Consider the following 14,417-nt stretch of genomic DNA (forward strand, 5'->3'; position numbering starts at 1 on the left):
TTTTTAGACTATGTTTAAGACAATTTTTTTCATTATTTCTTTATTTAAATAAGAAAAAATTTAAACAAAAAAATATTAAAAAAAAAAAAAAATTGATTAGTCTACAACAATTTTAGAACAAATACTGATTGTTTTACAAACATTTTAATACATAGAGTATGCATGTAGTGAGGGTGAATGTAGATCTTAATGGTGTATGTATAATCCGCCTACGTTCCATATATTTATGTGTTGCAAATATACACATGTAGGAGCTGATCCACTCAGGCTCAAAATTCAGTTAGGTTCACTAAAAAAATAGGCCTGGTGAAATTTGAGCAAGATAAGTCAATGTGCCTCAAAGGGTTCAAATTTCTATAAAAATGGGTGAATTTTTTTTCTTGAGTGTACGCTCATTAATTCAAGTGTAACGTCAAAAACACAAAGAACATTTATTATAGTTCTTTATTCCCATTTCACAGTTTCCACCATGAAACGTAGGCAAATTATACATATACCAGTACGAGTTGCACTCATCCTCACTATATACATATTCTATGTATTAAAATAATTGTAAATCAATGAGTATTTGTCCTAAAATTGTATCGACCTATTAAAATTTTTCATATGTAAAGGTTTAAATAATATTTATTGAAAAAAGATTTTTGTTGTTATCTTTTTCTTATGAGTGATAAATAATAAAAAAAATATGCTTTAAACGTAGTCTAAGACGACAATAATTATTGAAAAAATATTGTCAATATAATGATAATTATATCTAAAGTATAATTGAAAACATTTGATACAGTTATACAACGTTTATAACTTATAAATGTTGTCAGTTAGAACTGAGAACCCTAATATATGCGTGTGAATGTATACAAATTAATGTTTTAATACATTTAAATAATTATTCGTAGAATATATAAATTTTAACTTTAATAATTAATTTTCATTAACGTTAAACTTAATAAAATTTGAATATATAATATATAATTATAAACAAAATTATACAAAACAATTACATATTAAATATAATAATAAGAATGATATTATAAAGAATGATGATGATTTATACTGATGCTTAATAACACACTCTGTATGGTAGAGGTCTAGAACTTCCACGAACAGAACTTATTGATCCTGGTTCTTCATCATCGGTGACTGCCCCACTATGTCCATACATGCCATGATGTGGTACTGGCATCATGAATGTTGTTTCGTGTAAATTTAAATTTCTGAAATCTCTAGAATTCTGATTGGATGCTCGTCTAGAACTATAATGTAGTAAGATTAAAAAATAATAAAAATTGTAAGTAATTGTAAAAATTTTTTTGTTTACTTATAAAAATTAGCATTGATTCTCTAGTGAAATAACTGATGCTGTACTTACACTTGGCTCATATGTATAAGGATTTGGTAAAGGGTCTAAGGCATTATTTTTCATTTTTAATATTTTTTTTTTAAATAGAGAAAAGTAATAGTTTTAGTTTTAGTTATTATCGAGGTGGACATAAATAATACCCATGCACTCAGACCTGTTGGTACATGTGTGCACCTCATACTGAATTGTCTTGATTCGGTTTACTCACCTAAGTGTTATCACCAAAGTGTTAATACATTATACCAATCATAAAGTCATTCCTATAGATGACCAAAGAGTCCTGTCTTTCTGGCGAAATTAATAACTCTCTGGATTTTAGGTTTTTAATATCTTTTTTCAGGAAAAGGTTTACTCAAGTAGTTTGATCTTAGTGTGGAAAAGGTTTCAGCCTTGTCCTAAGATCAAAATACTTTTCTCATTTCACATTAACACATAATGTGAAATGAGTTTTCCATTTCTACTCCACACTTCCTGAACAATGGTGATTCCGTTACTCTCATTGCGTTAAGATGTTTAAGCAGGTGATCATGTCCTGTCAGTAAACCTGTCAAAGTGCTTATTTGTCTAGTCATGCTATTAAGATCACTCAACTGTAGATCAGGGGTCTTAATCAACATTTTAGATTGTCTAGGTACTACCAAGTACTTCCAGATTTTCCTGTGTTGTTCTTTGCACCAATTCTTGGGTAGTGCTTTGAGCGATTGCTCAGTGAGTTCTACCACTGGTTCTGGTCCAACATAAGTATTCTCTGCTCCTTTCCTGGCTAGAAAGTCAGCATTTTCATTTTCAGTGACACCGATGTGTGACATTTATTCGTGACTTTAAACCCCAAATGCCAGCACATACCTTTCCTGATTTTTTGGATCCATCAGTATATATCACAAATCTTCCTTTTTCAGTCAGGTGGTTGATATTTCATTCTCTATGTGTAGTGATCTCCACTTTGTTGGGAATGTTATTCTTAAGAACCGGTTTGATATAGTCTAAGGGGTATTCCAAAAAGTCCGGGTCTATCTTTTTTATTATTTTACCATATTTTGCTGTGTCACTCTCCAAAGTCCACATACTTAAGTTGTGGAATCTTAGTGCTGTGGCTTTGACGTAAGCTTTAACCTCTAGATGCAGAGGAGGCAATTCGATTAGTGCCTTTAATGCGACTGTTGGTGTAGTTCTTAATGCTCCAATGATGGATATGNAGTGCTGTGGCTTTGACGTAAGCTTTAACCTCTAGATGCAGAGGAGGCAATTCGATTAGTGCCTTTAATGCGACTGTTGGTGTCGTTCTTAATGCTCCAGTGATGGATATGGCAGCCATTCTCTGTATGTGACTAAGTTCTTTCCTAGCTGTAACTAGTGCTGTTCTGCACCACCAGACTAGGACACCGTACAATATCATAGGATTAATCACTGAAATGTACAACCAATACATAACTCTTGGTTTAAGACCTTATGTCTTTCCCAAGGCTCTGCTGTAAGTACACAATGTGATCATTGCTTTTTTGATTCTTGACTCAACATGTGATTTCTATTTCAGCTAACTATTTAAGAAGATACCTAAGTGTTTAACTTCCGATTTTAAGCTAATTTCTTGTCCATTTAGAGTAAGAGGGTCAAGACTGTCTAGTCCTGTTTTTCTTCTAGTGAACATAATGATCACTGCTTTATTTGGATTAACAGAGAAAAGTGATAATTAGTGTTATTATGAAAAACCCCGGTCTCAAATGTATCTTTCTTATTTTAAGTAATTTGCAGCTCATTTCTAGAATTACTTAAATTTGAGTGTCTCAGGATTGTATTTAATTTAAATGTTTTTTTTTATCTAAAGAGCTTATAAGTTACATAATATTGTTTTCAGGTAATTTATGGTAATATAAATCAACAGGAATTGTTTAATTATACAAAATTACATATATTTATATAACTCATAATATTATTATGAGTTTAGTTTTATCAAACTGAATCTAATTTAAGTTAATTATTTAATTTGGTTCAAATGGTTATTTTATACAATGATATGGTTCTACACAGTTAAATAATTGTTTCGTATAATGATTGAAACTGTTCTTAAAATTTTTTTAAACGGTGCAGTCTTTAAAAAAGTGAACTATTCACACTTTAAATTTCATTGTTGAAATATTTGAAGACACTTAATATATCTTATGCCTAATATGTATTTAAATAATCTCAAAGATCATTTTACATTTGTTAGCTATAGTTTGGTACTATTATTTTGAACACTTACTCAGGTAATGGTAAAAATCTTCTCTTCGATTTCTTTATTGATTCGCAAGTTTTTGTGCTTCTTTCTATATCATCTAAATCATTATAACTTTAAAAATAAGTCTACATATATTTACTGTAGAGAACTATGAATATACAAACTCAACTTACAGAATTCGTGAACGGAGCCATTTTGACTTTTGGAATCTTCATTATTATTGTCGGAATATGTGGCTGTACGTTTAGGTATAGGCCGTCTTACAAAATTAGTGTAGTCTGTTTGTGAGCAATACTGGATAAACATTATAAACTCATTATTAATTTAACTTACTTTGAATTTTATAAATATTTTATAAACATGGGTGAAATATTAATGTAAATAATAGTTTTTTTATTTCTTTACCAATCTATTACAGTTACATAATTCTACATTTTCACCGCAATTTGTACAAAAATATTGCTTATTTCTTTTTGGTGATTTATTTGGAGATATTTGAAATGTTGCGTAAGGTGATATTTCATTATAATCTGTAAATAAAAAGTGTTATAATTTTAAATTATTTAAAAAAATAAATTAATGAACATCAAAAAAAGACAACACTTCTGCAAGTATTTAAATTATTTAATGTATTAAAACTAAGAAAACATAAAAAATTATAAAATATAAATTAATTTTAAAGAACAACAATTCAATTTAAATAAAATGAAGCAAATTTTTAAAACATAGCCTAACCATTTAGATTTATTCTCTCATATTATGGTTATTATCTTTTTTATAGTTCCTTTGACAGGTGGAGTTTGTGGTGGGTATTGTTATAAATATATTTCAAAATTTGATAAATAATATCATTAACTTTTCATGAGAATAAAATCTATTTAAATATCAAATTTTAAGTTAATGCAAGTAAAAATGTTGGGAATATAGACTTTCCAGATAAATTGATTTCTCTGGAATACGACAGAAAATATCCCTCTCTAAAGATATCATCATAGTTATAAAATGCTATTTTGCTTGTTAAAATAATCTTAAAAACTAACATAAAACAAATTTATATTGGTAGTTAAACTTAATCTATGATTTAATTCACTTTTAAATTAACTACACAATTATTTAATTATATTAATGAATAAATTTTATTTACTTGGTTCATCATTAGTTAGAATTGTACTTTTTGATTTGAAAGGAGTACAGGTTTCATAAGTATCTGAATGTATTTCTGCTCGAGAACAGCTGTTTTTTTTCAAAATCATATTATTTGGTTCTAAATTACGTTGGTTCTTCTTGTATAAATGCCCTGAAAAAAGTCAATTAATTTTGAAATATACTTTTTAGTGTGTTAAGTAATATCGAGAAATATATTTCACCATAGTATATTTTTTAATTTTATTCAAAATTTTAATTTTTTTAAGCATAATATGAGTAATAGTTGGTTAAAAATGTTTAATACATAGAAAATGATAAAAGAAGACAATAAGATTAGTTTTTATTAATATAAATTATTTTTATTTAACAAAAAGCTTTTAGTTGTTATGAGCGAAATTCTCTCTCAAATGGTCATTTTAGATAAGAAAAAAGTCAAATATTTTTTCATATTAAATACCAGTTAAAGTTTTCAGTTTTGATGGAAATAGTTACATACTTATAACCACAAAAAGCCCAAACATAATGTGTTTTCTTCTATCGTGTTTTTAACGGATATTTAAATGTTTAATACCGCAAAATAAACGCATGAAAATATTCAAATTTCTACACACTTTTAATTATTGTAGAAATTTAATTTTAAAATATTAAAATATGATTTTATTATCAATTTTTTTTAAAATTCTGTTTTATTTATTTCGATTATTTTATAATCATAAAATCATTATATTTATAAATTTTCACAAATTTAACTTTATTATTTTATTTATAGATATTTGTGCGCGCATAAACAAGTGGAAATATGTGTTATTAATTTTGTAAAATAATTATCAACTTACTGTATTTATAGCATGCTATCAATGTTATAGTAGCTACGATGAGAGATAATATGATTAGTCCTAGCGGCCACATCAGCACAATATTATAAATAGAATTAAAAATTTTGTCATTAATTGATAGTGGTTCCTTGTCAAAATTTCCTTAAAAAGTAAACAAAAGTTAATTGTACATTTTTAAATTATTATTTTATTTATAATACCTTCTCCGTAGGCTGCTAAGGTTGACGTAGCGAATACTGTAGAGGTCATACCAGCAGAATTGAAACTCTTTACTAAAATGTTATAGTGAGTAGCTGGATTCAAGTTATCAACAGAAAATATTCCAGTTGGAACTACATTTTCACCAACTGTTATAAAAATTAATTTAAAATTCATCAATATGAAAACTTAAGGTTTATAATAATATAACTATAAAAATTATTCTTGATTTAATTAATTTTTTTAAATATATATATATAACTATTTCAGTTTGAGTTAAAATTATGTTTTTTTTGTGTAACTCAGTTTTAATTATCATATATTTATTATGTATTGAAATATTGGAATTTATTTTCAATAATACCATATAAGTATTACATCTTATGAGGTGCGACAAATACGAAATAATTAAAATAAAACGTACCAATAGTCCATTCTTTTTCTGTTGAATGTTTTTTATATACAGAAAAATGAGTAATAGGGCATTGTTTTGGGTTCCATTTTTGTAAGTGAATCAAAAAGCCCGTTACCATTTGTTCTATAGCCTGAAAAAATAATTTATGTAATAAAAATCGTTTTATTATTTAACTATATTAACTAACTTCATCTTGAGAAGGAGCTAAGGGCGTCTGCCCTTGAAGAGTTTTAACTGTAAATGGTTTGCTTTGCATGCCATGACCGATACGATTACTGGCAGATATACTAAAAGCTACGGTTGTGTCACATTTAACATTTGGTAAAGTAAACATATTTGTTCGTGAGGATAATGCTATTTCTGTGTACATATTATCCATTTCCTGTATCAAAAATGATTTTAATAGATATACAATTTTTAATGATGATAAAATGGATGAGATGGGTTGAAACTGTGATTTATTATGAAATTTTCGCTTAAAATATTTTATTTATTTTTTAATAATAAAATAAATAGCCGTTATCAAAAAGAGGTATAGTACCCTTATGTAATAAAATAGATATAAGGGATGGGTGATGTTAATAGCTTACATTTACATATTTGTATGACAACAAATATTGTTGAACAGCATACGTGTTAGGCGCTTTGGTCCAATTCACAGTAATGTTAGTCCAAGAAATACTCAAAACTCCCAAAATAGGAGGCTTTGGCGGTTCTAAAAACATATGTATATATATAGGTTCATTAATATAGAGGATAATTAAATACATACGGGATATTAAACAACATTTAATTTGAAATAAATTTAAGTATCTGTAATATAAAAGATATTACAAAATTGGCTATTTTTCCGGAAATTGTATGATAATTTGCTTTAATGTTCGATAATTCCTAAAAATCAAGATTTTTTTTGTTCATCTTGAAGTCAATTATATCGTATTATCTTTAATTTAATGTAGGTTTTTTTTTAAATATTAACAACAAATTAAAAAAAAAAAAAAATGAATTGATTATGATTTTAAAGCTACCACAATATCTTAGTTAATGCTTGTATTTTTAGAAAATATTTTTGTCGGCAAAGCAAATATCTGAAGTATTATTAATAAGAATTTCGTAATAATTCATCCGGTTGTTAAAAAGTTATTTCTATATAAACTAAAAATGTGAACATAGACTGTTTTATGACAACTGTAATTTTTTGAGACATTTCTATTTACTACCGTAACTGAGGTAAATAGGATTTGTGCAATTGCTGGCACAAAAAAAATACGGCAGAATAAAACCGATACATTATCAGTTTCTTATCGAAGCTAAAATTTTTTTATATGTTAAAACTTCAATAATGAAAGAAAATTATTTACAATGAGTTAATATATTTTTGTTGGGCAATTTTTATAAATTAGTAATTAGGTTTAAAATTTTGAAAATTAATTAATTTTAATATACTTGCCTACAACTAGTAAAGTAGTCGTGACATTATCTGATCCATAAACGTTCCACGCTGTGCATGTGTAATTTCCAGAATCAGAGTTGATAACTGAGGTCAGGTGTAATGTGTAGTTTTCATAAACCTGCTGCTTTTGCCCTTGCAGATCAATTGGCTGACCGTTAAAAGTCCATTTAACGTTAGGCGTAGGGCTACCACTGATAATGCAAGGGAGTTCGATGTCAACATGCCATTTTGTATGTAAATTATTGTGAAAAGAGCCAATAGACGCTGGTATACCTGTAATATTGACAATTTATTTGGTTATTTCTCTTGATCTTACATATTTTATTTAAAAAGTACTGATTCACAATAATAAATAATCATCCTTTAGCAATATGCTCATTTAGAATTTAAAAGGGAAGTATAAATTTTGAATTATTCAAATTTAAAAATGTATAAATAATTATAAATATACAGGGTTAATAAAATTTTAAGACGGATATGATCTTCATTTTTTTGTATATGAAAAATTCCTTTGATAAAAGTGAATAATTTTGAACTGTTTATTCATTAAAAGAAAATTGTATAATTAAAAGAAGACAAAAATGACGATGGGTAGTCAAAAGTAGGGGTATAATCCATTCAATAGCAAAATTATCGAATGCTTAAAAACTAACCACCGGATCGAGCTGTCGAAAGAGTAGCTGTTTTAGATTTTTCTCCTTCACCTATTCCATTTGTGGCTGTTACCCACCACAAATAGCTGCTTGTGTGCCTGAACATTGACAGTTGTACTTGCCGAACGTGGTGCTCAAATGATTGTGATTTCACAGCACCTTGCATGCCGTTTAGTTTCTATTTATAAATATATAAGCAAAGTATTATGAATTTCACTAATTTTTTTTTAGTACCGATTGATTTTTCTTAAATCAATTAATTAATTATACAACGTAACTAAATATAAAATGACTGACAAATAACTATTTCTGGATAGTTATTTTTAATTTAAAGTATGGATAAAAGTATGCTAAAACTTCATTTATAATTTATGTAGAGATAAATAAATACATAAATATATATTTATAAAGATAAAAGTGCTTTGTATTAAATTTAGGTAATCATTATTTTATCTAAATTACAAATTACAAGCATTTAATAATAATTTATCCGGTCCAGTAACTATTTATTGACGTATTAGCATTGATTAAATTTCTGAATTGTACAGATAAAGATGTTATCCTAACAAAATAATATTAAACAAATTATTCGTAAAATTATTATTTGAAAATACTTTTACATAATATTAATAACATTTGTATATGAATGATGCTAAGAAAAGAAAAATCATAAGGAAATGTCTGTAAAGTTGGTAAAATGTTGATCATAAAATAAAGTTTTATCTCATTAGATTATGTAAATCGTTACAGACAATATAATTCATTATTTTTGGAATATTTGTCAATTATACAATCAACAGTACTAGAGAATAGTATCCATTCATTGACTTCTTGTATTAATCATCAAGAACTGACGGTTAATTTACCTCTCTTTCATACAAAGTGTATCGTTGAATTTGCCCATTAGGATATTTTGGTGGTATCCATGTTATAAGTGCAGTGTTAGGCGATAACAAAATTGCTTTTAAGTCATCTGGTGGGTCTGGAACTAAAAATAAAAAAATTAAAAATGTTATATTTTAATCGCTTAAGATAACTTACGACTCTCAGATGTTTTACATATCAGTGACTTGCTTGGTTTACCTGGACCTTGAACAGTGTTTACTTTTATTGAGAATTCGTAAGCCGTATTAGTCTCCAGGTCTGATATGGTGGCGTCGTCACCATTTTGGAACACTTCAATTTCGTCATATTCGTCTGTTGAAAGTTAATTAAATTTTTTTTACGCAGTCAAAGTACAAAAGACATTATATAATTATTAATTTTTATCAGTAAAATTGGGATGAAAGATTCATTTGTTTTGTCCATTTATTTATAAATAGTAATCGCAGTAATATTGTTAATGGATCGACCTTAAAATAAACAGTCAGTTTTGTGACTAATAACCATAGTTAAAAAAAAACCAAGCACAGGGGGGTCGCGGCACAGTGGTGACGTGGCATAGTTGGATCAAGTATAATGATATCTGACAGTGATTAAAATCACTATAAAAATAAACGCTTCGATGCAAATCTTTAGATAGTATTTAATTTTTAAAAATTGCTAAATTATTACCAAAGCTACATGATCTGCTATTTTCTTATTAATATCCTGAATGAAAAAGGGATAATTAAAAATATTATTTCTCATAAAAAAATTGTGTTGATCTATACACTTTTCAACAAGTTATAGCATTATAAAGTTAAAAATGTAAAAAATAAAATCAAGAATTTTCACACGAAAATAGCATTTGGTAGCCATTTTCACCACGAAGACAAGTCTAGAGGTCAACATTTTTTTTTGCATAATAAAGTAAATTACATTAGCTTTAATTTAAGATATATATAAAAGTGTCAGACCTTCCGGAACACTTTTAAAAGTTAAGTTGAAAAAGTTCTACTTTCTACATGCATTTTTAAGATTTAAAGCCCCCTTGTATATAGGGAAATAGTCCAATTTAAAAAAGAAGTATGTCGAATGAAAGATATACATAAATACTACTTTTCATGAAAAAATTGTGTTGATCCATACATTTTTCAAAAAGTTATAGCATTTTAAAGTTAAAAATGTAAAAAATAAAATCAAGAATTTTCACACGAAAATAGCATTTGGTAGCCATTTTCACCACGAAGACAAGTCTAGAGGTCAAAATTTTTTTTTGCATAATAAAGTAAATTACATTAGCTTTAATTTAAGATATATATAAAAGTGTCAGACCTTCCGGAACACTTTTAAAAGTTAAGTTGAAAAAGTTCTACTTTCTACATGCATTTTTAAGATTTAAAGCCCCCTTGTATATAGGGAAATAGTCCAATTTAAAAAAGAAGTATGTCGAATGAAAGATATACATAAATACTACTTTTCATGAAAAAATTGTGTTGATCCATACATTTTTCAAAAAGTTATAGCATTTTAAAGTTAAAAATGTAAAATACAAAATCGAAAATTTTCACACGAAAATAGCATTCGGTAGCCATTTTCACCATGAAGATAAAATAAAGTCCGAAATTTTTTTTTTTTCATAACAAAGTATATTACATTAGCTTTAATTTAAGATATATATTAAACTGTCAAACCTTCCGGAACACTTTCAAAATTTAAGTTGAAAAAGTTAATTTTTTGTAAAAAAGTTGTCATTTTAAATCCCCCCCCTGTGGACAGTTAAAGGATCAGATATAACAAAAAAATATACCAAATGAAAGGTAATGATATCATGCATCTAGATAAAAAAAAATTATATTGATTCGGTTATTTTTAAAAATGTTATAACAATTTTAAGTAAAAAAAATTGAAAACATTTTGAAAATTAGCAATTTTTAAATTTGTAATTTTTTTGAGGTTTCCCCCATTTACGGGGAACGAGGGATTTTTTTTTTAATTTTTGAGGGTAATGTCTTCGACTAGATACGATTTGTGATCTTTTAACGTATCATTAAAAGAAATTGGTTCTAAAATCTAAAAAAAATTTCGGACTTAATTTTATCTCACGGTGAAAATGGCTACCGAATGCTATTATTGTGTGAAAATTCTCGATTTTGTATTTTACATTTTTAAATTTATTATGCTATAACTTTTTGAAAAGTGTATGGATCAACATTATTTTTTTATAAGAAATAATATTTTTTAATAATCCCTTTTTCATTCGACATACTTTATCTTAATTAGGATATTAATAATGAACTAGCAGATCATGTAGATTTTGGAATAATCCACCAATTATTTAATTTATTGTCTTCGTGGTGAAAATGGCTACCAAATGCTATTTTCGTGTGAAAATTCTTGATTTTATTTTTTACATTTTTAATTTTAAAATGCTATAACTTTTTGAAAAATGTATGGATCAACACAATTTTTTCATGAGAAGTAGTATTTATGTATATCTTTCATTTGACATACTTTTTTTTTAAATCGAACTATTTCTCTATATACAAGGGGGCTTTAAATCTTAAAAATGCATGTACAAAGTAGAACTTTTTCAACTTAACTTTTGAAAGTGTTCCGGAAGGTCTGACACTTTTATATATATCTTAAATTAAAGCTAATGTAATGTACTTTATTATGAAAAAAAAAAATTTCGGACTTTATTTTATCTTCATGGTGAAAACAGACATCAAAGTTTATAAAAAAAATACGATTTTTGTAAAAAAATTCTTTTTTATATTTTTAACTTTATAATGCTATAACTTTTTGAAAGATGTATGGATCAATATAATTTTTTTTTTATAGATGCATGATGTCTTTACCTATCATTTGGTATATATTTTTTTTATATCTGACCCTTTACATTTAAAATGTGATTTAAAATGACAACTTTTTCACAAAAAATTTACTTTTTCAACTTAAATTTTGAAACTGTTCCGGAAAGTCTGACACTTTTATTTATATCTTAAATTAAAGTTAATGTAATCTACTTTATTATGCGAAAAAAAAATTTCGGACTTTATTTTATCTTCACGGTGAAAATGGCTACCGAATGCTATTATTATGTGGAAATTCTCGATTTTATTTTTTACATTTTTAACTTTATAATGCTATGACATATTTAAAAGTGTATGGATCAATATTATTTTTTTATAAGAAATAATATTTTTTAATAATCCCTTTTTCATTCGACATACTTTATCTTAATTAGGATATTAATAATGAACTAGCAGATCATGTAGCTTTTGGAATAATCCACTAATTTTTTAAAATTAAACATTATCTAAAGATTTGCATCGAAGCGTTTTTTTTTGATAGTGATTTTAATCACTGTCAGATATCATTATACTTGATCCATCTATACTACGTCACCACTGTTCTGCGACCCCCCTGTGCTGGGTTTTTTATTTTACAATTGACGTATTGATCTCCCAACAATGGTATAATAATAACATGTAAATGATTAACAATTTGGAACAAAAATAAAATTTTGTTTATTGGATTAAGTATTGAGTAATTATAAAGCTATGATTTTTTAGAGTAAATCTTTATTTATTTTGAACTTGATTGATGACGAGCATCTGTTGTAAGTTTTTCACGAATAAAACAAATAAATATTAAAACCTTTTCTTAAATTCAGCAGGATTTATTTCGCAAGTTACTTATTTTGTGTATGTCGAGAAAAAGGAATAAAAAAAAAAGTCTTAACCATAATTTTGTTCATAAATACAAACTTTTTAATTATGATAAGAAAAATCTATTTCTTTTGAAATAAGTTTTTTTCTTTTTAATGAATTGATGAATATTTTGTCCATTAATGTTAATTCAAGATAGACTATACATAATTTCCATTATTTAAATAAAATTAAGGTTTAAAGTAACAGATAAGTATTTAAATTTGTGGTAATTCAAAAGTAAAACATGTGATAGTTTCTACAATTCAAAATTTTGATTTTGAAGCTACCATTTTTATAATGTAGCTATTTTTAAAAGTCTGTACTTATCAGTTATTTATAAATATATCACTTTTTTCTTAAAAATTATAATTAATAATAATTTTTTTATGTGATCCATAAAAATATTAATGATGTTTTATATAATTGGATAACACCGAAAGAAAAGGTCAAGTTGAGAATTGAAACAGCTATAAGGAAAAGATTATAAAGGGTTGGATAGAAACTCATATTTTGTCGCACGGGTTTCTGGGTTCGATCCCAGGTGCCAACGAAACTTATTTGTATTTTTTTCATTGGTGGTGTCAGGTCTCTTTTGCAAGCCGACCATAATACCCGTCCTGTTCATCGTTGACTTAGCCATGAACCATTTTTGACTTCCTGACATGTTGCAAAATAGAAGGGTGCAAAACTGATCATCATAAGATAAAAATTATACTTTTAAAACATTTGAATTTTTACCATTGATTTTATTGTGCTCTGCATTATTGAGTTAAAAAAAATTGAAAAACTTGTTAATTTTATAGATTTATATTTTTATAAAATCCACTTTTGAAATTATTAAAAATTTATCGGAGAGGTGAAACTTTGGAAAGAATGAACTGTTTAAATTGATAAAATTGATTTGAGAAATTCTTATGATTGTTTGTAAATATTTGAATTTTTTGCATGACAAGTATAAACTGGATTATTTTATAATAAATGCAACAAACTGTTAAATTATTTTTTAAGGAAATGTATTGGTTGGAACAGATAAACTGACAACACTTTTAACTTAAATTATAAGAGATGTATCAAATTCTTGATTACATCATTTAATATCATTTAAAATATCATTGCGCTGTTACTTTTTTTTCATAACTTTTTTATTGATCTAAAAACTATGGCTGCTATGGTTGATTAGTTACAATATATTATGAATTTGATTAAAAGTTCAAATAAAATGTACATTTTATTTGGTGGTTTTAATAATTATTGAAAATATTATTATATTAAATTATAATTTTTATATTTTGTTAAACTATATATTTTTAAGAAATTTAAGTATTTTTTATTTACTTCTGGATTAATTCCTAGTTAGGTATTGAGGTTGTTGTCGATAGTAAATTGAATTCGATTCGTTTGGTAGTTGAGGTATTCTGTAAATATGTGCTTAACTGTGCATGTTACTTTACATGTTAGGCAATGTGGTTGGGACTTTTTTTAAAAGCTAAGCTTGTTCTGTATAAGAGTATTAATGTCATTTACATGAAGTTGTTTTTCACACTGTTGATAGTACTAC

At 26.4% G+C, this 14,417-nt stretch overlaps 1 protein-coding gene across 3 annotated transcripts in view; it reads right to left on the reverse strand.

Moving 5' to 3' along the window:
* Positions 1 to 901: 901 nt before the first annotated feature.
* LOC126899545 (cell adhesion molecule Dscam2-like) overlaps positions 902 to 14,417 on the reverse strand; it is a 119,744-nt gene continuing 106,228 nt past the window's right edge. For all 3 annotated transcript variants that reach the window (XM_050674552.1, XM_050674554.1, XM_050674553.1), the window contains 14 exons: positions 9,324 to 9,479; positions 9,149 to 9,270; positions 8,283 to 8,460; positions 7,627 to 7,902; positions 6,767 to 6,891; positions 6,364 to 6,558; positions 6,186 to 6,306; positions 5,764 to 5,910; positions 5,564 to 5,704; positions 4,726 to 4,878; positions 3,987 to 4,111; positions 3,755 to 3,875; positions 3,606 to 3,678; positions 902 to 1,256 (listed from right to left, as the gene is read on the reverse strand). In XM_050674552.1, the coding sequence (XP_050530509.1) occupies positions 1,064 to 1,256; positions 3,606 to 3,678; positions 3,755 to 3,875; positions 3,987 to 4,111; positions 4,726 to 4,878; positions 5,564 to 5,704; positions 5,764 to 5,910; positions 6,186 to 6,306; positions 6,364 to 6,558; positions 6,767 to 6,891; positions 7,627 to 7,902; positions 8,283 to 8,460; positions 9,149 to 9,270; positions 9,324 to 9,479 (2,126 nt within the window). In that variant the 3' untranslated portion in view covers positions 902 to 1,063. The remainder of the gene's footprint in view (positions 1,257 to 3,605; positions 3,679 to 3,754; positions 3,876 to 3,986; positions 4,112 to 4,725; positions 4,879 to 5,563; positions 5,705 to 5,763; positions 5,911 to 6,185; positions 6,307 to 6,363; positions 6,559 to 6,766; positions 6,892 to 7,626; positions 7,903 to 8,282; positions 8,461 to 9,148; positions 9,271 to 9,323; positions 9,480 to 14,417) is intronic.

The sequence above is a fragment of the Daktulosphaira vitifoliae genome, unplaced genomic scaffold (genome assembly GCF_025091365.1).
Source record: "Daktulosphaira vitifoliae isolate Bord-2020 unplaced genomic scaffold, ASM2509136v1 Scaffold_2, whole genome shotgun sequence".
In the NCBI taxonomy this organism is placed as follows: domain Eukaryota; kingdom Metazoa; phylum Arthropoda; class Insecta; order Hemiptera; family Phylloxeridae; genus Daktulosphaira; species Daktulosphaira vitifoliae.